The sequence below is a fragment of the Macaca thibetana genome, chromosome 7, assembly GCF_024542745.1.
Source record: "Macaca thibetana thibetana isolate TM-01 chromosome 7, ASM2454274v1, whole genome shotgun sequence".
NCBI lineage: Eukaryota > Metazoa > Chordata > Mammalia > Primates > Cercopithecidae > Macaca > Macaca thibetana.
In genome coordinates this window covers 149421723-149427722 of record NC_065584.1, presented here as the reverse complement: position 1 = coordinate 149427722, position 6000 = coordinate 149421723, and the positions used below count along the sequence as shown (strand labels likewise).

Below are 6000 nucleotides of genomic sequence, written 5' to 3'. Positions count from 1 at the left end.
TGTATCTTGTTTTTTTTTTTTTTCCATTTAATTTATCCTGGAGCTCTTTCCATAACAACACGTGGAAAGCATCCTCATCCTTTTACTGCTGAACAGAATTCCATTGTGTGGATGGAACATATTCTATTTCACCAGTCCCCTGTAGCCAGTCACTTGGTTTGTTTCCAATCTTTTGCTTTTTCAAAGTAATAACCTTGTATGTCTGTCATTTTTGTATGCATACAGGTTTATATGTAGGACAAATTCCTAGGACTAGGATTGCTGGACCAATGGATAAAAGTATATTGTGGATGGATAATGCCAAATTACCTTTCAGAGACGGTGGCCCTGTGCACCCCATCAGGCATGTGTGACCGCCAAAGCCCCTGTCAGCTGTTTTATTCTATCTCCTTTCCAGTCTCAGGCTCAATGCACAACTTTGAGGTAAGCTTTTCTCAAATGTAGGCTCCTACACTGGCCACAGCCAGCTCTGCCACATGAAAGAGAGCTCAAATGAGACAGAAACAGCCTCTGGGCAGGATTTCTATCCTGCGCAGATATATTTTCCACATTCTAGGAAACCGTGAAGCTTCCAGAGCCACATTTCCCCAGAAACACATCCCCCTGCTGGTGTAGCCGAGCCCCACAACAAGCTGTGCTTGCCTGGCACCTCAAAGCCAAGCACCATGGATGCCACTTGCCATGGGTGCCTACAATTTCAAATAATGAGAAATAAGAAATTTCAGCTTCTCAGTCCCTCTAGCCAACATTTCAGGTGCACGAAGCCTCAGGTGGCAAGCAGCTACTCTCCCGAACAGGGCAGAAGATGGAACGCCCCATCCCTGGGGAAGATCACGAGGTCAGGAGATCGAGACCATCCTGGCTAACACGGTGAAACCCCGTCTTTACTAAAAAAATTAGCCGGGTGTGGTGGCGGGCGCCTGTAGTCCCAGCTACTCGGGAGGCTGAGGCAGAAGAATGGCGTGAACCTGGGAGGCGGGGGTTGCAGTAAGCCAAGATCGCACCACAGCACTCCAGCCTGGCGACAGAGTGAGACTCTGTCTCAAAAGAAAAAAGAAAAAGGAAGAAGAAGAAGAAGAAAGTGTGCCAAGAACTCCAAGAGCTCCAAAGGACCATACCTGTGGGACAGGATTACCCACAAAACCCGAAACAGGCCCTTGGACCCATCCTCATGAAAAAGATCATTGTACAAACATTTGCCTGCTGGGCTCTGCATGACTCTGCATTTCAGTAGAATCAGTTGGAGGTCCATTAACAGTGATTTTTTAAAAAGCCCTTAAATGATGGTCATCTTCTCTTCAGGTGGCTCCACACGCTGAGGTCCCACGTGCCTGAAGGTCTGGCCCCCCCGTTACATGGCTGTGCACCTCCTGGGGGCACTTGGGGCTGCGTTTGCTTTCTTCCTGATGTTTTCTGTTAAAAACAAGAATCTTACTTCCTCTGTTGCCTAAGCTCTGCCTCACAGGACTGGTTTTATGTTTTAATTGCCTGCCAGAGTTTGTGTTAAAAGGAGATGCAACAACTATATTTAAGAACATTTTGGGGAAAGAAAGGTGGCGTCCCTAATCCCTCTACCCTGAAATGACTCTTAGCTTTTCCACCTGGCCTATAGCAGCTATGGCGGGGGGGTCCTTTCCTTTTTTCCCTCAATAATATGCTAGAAATATTTCCCTCGGCAATACACTAGAAATATGTCAGGATTGGTTTTCTTCGTTGCCTCATAACTAATGGAGCCTTCACAACTGTCAGTGATGGCCTAGTGCCCCATTCTGTGGTTGCCCCATCATGTACCATGTCAGTGGGTATCACAGCGTTTAAGGCTTTTCATCGTGAGCTGATTTTGTTTTTAACGAGGGGTTAGTACTAGAACCTTCTATCTTGCTTGTCTGATGATTCCACAGAACACTCTGAATCCCAAATCAGGCTTTTGAAATTGGCATACTCAAATAAGTTGTGATGACCTCAGAAGGTTTATTTGACCTGATTTAACTGGTTCAACTCATATTAAGTCAGTTTTGGCTCCTATGTCTTAATGTTTGTGAAAAAGAAGTCCGAAGGTGGCTGATTCCAAAATGGAAAAAAAATATCAAGGTATATAGAAGGCTGGTAAGCAAGAGATTCTGGACAGCATCGCTGGCCCCAGGGCTGTGAAGGTCATAGGGTTCAGTTTGGGCCAACACCAGGGCCAGGAGGCACTGTTGTTTGCCCAAGGGAAACGGGGGCAGGGCTAGGGGTAGGAATCTGGAAGGCCCAGAGCCAGCATCACAGCATTCTTGTCTGAGCAGCCCTTGGAGGGCCCTGCTGCATTCCAGTGGGGGCCACCCAGCTCCTGAGAAGAAACCCAGCAGAGTACGCTCTTACCAGCCAGGTCCCTCCTGCCAATGGTCACAAGGCCCTCGAACAGTGCTTTGCTGGGGTTCTCACCAGCTGTGGAGACGCCATGCAGCCAAATGAGCAGCATTCGGTGGCCGTGCTCCTGATAGCTTCTGGTGCCTGAGGACAGTGAGGGAGGAGAGAGGGAGAAAGAGCCAATGGGGCCACTTGACCAGAACGCCTGTCTATGCCACCCTGCACCACCTCCTGAACATGCCCAGGTAGGAAAGAGGCTAAAAGCCTCCAAGGCCCTTCTCCATGCTCCAGCCAAGCTCAGCCTGGAGATGGGTAAGGGGAGTGGAGGAGCAGCCTCTCGGAGGGGGAAGGGTTTGTGTCTTGGTCTCTAGAACCTCCCCAGCCCCAGGCCTTCTCCTGAACACCCACTATACACTCTGTTGGTGTCACTCTGAATGGAGAAAGAATTGACATTCATCGTTGTAGTACCATGATGCACAAACTGTACACTTCACCTCTCTGGCTGCTCAAAATAATCTGTGTCTTGCATGATAGTGGTCCTGATTTACAGATGAGAATACAGCTTAGTCAGAGACGGAGCTGGCCATGCTCTTTCCCCTGCATTGGTGGTTCTGAGACTCAGCTGCTCCTTGGAAACACCTAGGGCCCATGTCACCCCCAGAGATTCTCATGTACCTGGGTCTGGGTGCAGTCTAGGCATTTAATGGTTTTAAAGTTTCCTAGGTGGTTCTAACATACAACCATGTTTGGAAAATAATTGCCCACACGGCATGGGGTTAACATGCTATTCGGCTGGCTGTGATTCAGCTGGCTCTCCTGTGCTGGGGAAACAGATAGATGCTGGGCCACACCCATCAGGTCCAGGTCACTCCATTTGCCCCTCTGACCTTCCATGTCCCTCTTGGGGCCCTCAGCAGGCATGTCCTCACAGTGCTGCCCTTGGTGTGGTGGCACTTCCACTTGACCCAACGGTCTCAACACCATTTGTTAAATATCTCTGCCCCCACCACTGTAATGTACAAGTGCTTCTTTATCATATATGAAAGTTCTTATCTGCAGCAGCATTTACTTTTGAACTCTGCTCTATTCCACTGATCAATTTGCATATTTTTGTGTCAGGAATCTCTCTTTTTTTTTTTTCTTTGGGAGACAGAGTCTCACTCTATCCCTCAGGCTGGAGTGTAGTGGTGTGATCTCAGCTCACTGCAAACTCTGCCTCCCGGGTTCAAGCGATTCTCACGCCTCAGCCTCTCGAGTAGCTGGGATTACAGGAGCCCACTACCATGCCCGGCTAATTTTTGTATCTTTAGTAGAGACGGGACTTCGCCATTTTGGCCAGGCTGGTCTCGAACTCCTAACTTTAGGTGATCCCCCACCTAGGCCTCCCAGAGTGCTGGGATTATAGGCGTGAGCCACCATGCCTGATCCAGGTATCTCTTTATGTAATTTTAATTTGGCTTTATAAAAGGCTGAGTCTGCTTGAGTTAGATCCCCTTTATTGTTTTCCCCCAGAATGTTCACTTTTACATCCCTGTTTATTCTTTCAAATTGTAGAATACTTCAATCAAGTTTCAAAAACCACCTATTTTGATTAAAATTAGATCCAATTTTTAATCTAATTGGGGAAAACTGATATCTGTATGATACTTTTTCTTGCCACAAATACAGAATGTCATTCCGTTTACACAAATCATCTTTTAGAGTTGAACCATTATTGTTTTATTCATATGTGTCATCTGTATTTGTCTTTTAGGTTTTCCAGATGAAACACACACACCATTGTAAATGGAGTCTCTTTTAAAAGATTCTCTATATATAATTTTTGCCCATTTAACAATGGTTCATAGGAGTTCTGTGGTGTTAGTATATTTTCTATATTTAGCCATTTCCTTGAATTATTTGATTAATTCTAAGATTTTTTTTAGTTGATTCCTCTGGGCATCCTATGTATATTAAATATTCCATCTGAAATTAATAAGTCTCTCTCTTCCTTTACAATATTTACACTCCTTATTTCTATTTCCTTTTCATACTTTAGTGTCAGGGCCAGAATTTCCATATAGATGTTGAATAATAGTGACAACAGCAGTCCCTCTTCTTTTTACCAAGAATGGTTTTAGTTTAGGTGTAAACAGTGGGTATCGGTTTGGGCTGATTGGTGAAGAATGTGAAATTCACAATCAATGGGGAGGGAGAGGCAGAGTGTGTACCCTGTGCGGAGGCCTGGAGGAGGGACAGAGCACCAGGTGTGTTGGGACCAGGCTGTGGGTTGCACAGGCTCTTTCCCCTGAAGCACAGAAAACTGAACACATTTCAGGTGCCCCACCCCTCCGCCCACTGGTTGCTTGGAGGGAGGAGAGGCAAGGTGCTACCTGTCCACTGTTGCTCGATGGCGTAGACATGCGCCTCCGTGAAATCCCAGGAATATGCCAGCTTCTTCCACTCACGGGGCTGCAGATGCCTGGAGGCCAGCCGCCACAACACAGAACGGAGATGCTGTGTTTCCTGCCGATGGTCCTGCTTAAAGGACAAGCTCTTCCCAGAGGGGTCACTGAGGTCCCTGCATGAAAGGTGGTCCTGTGGGGCAGATCCCAAAAGTGCAGAAGCTCTCCCTCACGATCCCGGACAGGGACAATGCCGAGCCAAGGCCCCTATGACCCTCCTACCACCTCTGCTGGGGAACCTGGGAGCTGGAGTCAGCAAGGCTGGGGGCTTAACATCCTCTCTTCTGGTTTCTCACTCCATGCCTTGCATTGACCTCTGGAACCCAAGTTGCTCCCACTGTTCTTCTACCCGGAATTCCTCTGCTCACCTTCCTGCCCCTCAACCTCATTGTCATAGTCAAAAGACCACCCATGTGCCACTTCCGGGGAGCCTTTCCAAATTTCTCCGGTCACCTGCTCTTTCCTGTGTTCTTAGAACATGGGTGTCGGCAGAAGTACTCCGAAGCTTTGGCCAAAACCAGGCAGGGCAGGTATCAGATTTGCTGAATCACAACAGGCAGTAAAGGGTAGGATTACAAAATCCTTTCTAGCAAAGCAGGCAATGAAATTAGAGGTTACAAAAGAATTCTATCATAGCATACATGAAGCCCACAGAAGCCTAAGGCCCTCTAAAGGGAATGGATGCAGAGTTCTGGTTGTTAAGTTCAGGGTGAAAAAAATCACCCTGGTGTCTGCAATTCCAAAGCTTACGTCATGGTCAGCAGTCTCTGGCAATCACTGTGAGGTGAAGCTTGGTTCTCACCTGGGGTATTAAAAACTGGTCCCCTGGGGCAGTGTTTTCAGCCCTATCTGCACACTGAGACCATCTGGGAACTTTAAGAACCACTGATGTGTGGCCCCCACCTCAGAGATGCTACCTGCATTGGCCTGGGGGTCCAGGGGGGATTTGTGATTCTGACATGCAGCCACTGCCTTAGTGGTGAGGACCTGTAAAGCCTGAAGTGGCTTAGTACTCAGCACAGAGATGAATCAGTCCAACCCTCAGTATTCACATTTTGGGATTATATTTAGGAATAATCTGTTGTATGTAAAGGGGTCGTAATATTTAAGGGAATCTAGCATATCAGTGGGAGAACATCTTATGATTCCTACTGAAATTTATCTACCAATTGATTTTGAAACAGTGATTTTTATTTAAAAGGGATAA

The 6000-nt window shown here is 47.1% G+C and overlaps 1 protein-coding gene across 3 annotated transcripts in view; it reads right to left on the bottom strand.

Moving 5' to 3' along the window:
• Positions 1 to 6000, bottom strand: part of ANKDD1A (ankyrin repeat and death domain containing 1A) — a 43520-nt gene continuing 37520 nt past the window's right edge. For 2 of the 3 annotated variants that reach the window (XM_050795956.1, XM_050795955.1), the window contains 2 exons: positions 4722 to 4926; positions 1636 to 2493 (listed from right to left, as the gene is read on the bottom strand). In XM_050795956.1, the coding sequence (XP_050651913.1) occupies positions 2228 to 2493; positions 4722 to 4926 (471 nt within the window). In that variant the 3' untranslated portion in view covers positions 1636 to 2227. Of the gene's footprint in view, positions 1414 to 1635; positions 2494 to 4721; positions 4927 to 6000 lie in introns of those variants that run through there. The other variant, XM_050795957.1, reaches the window with a different exon arrangement.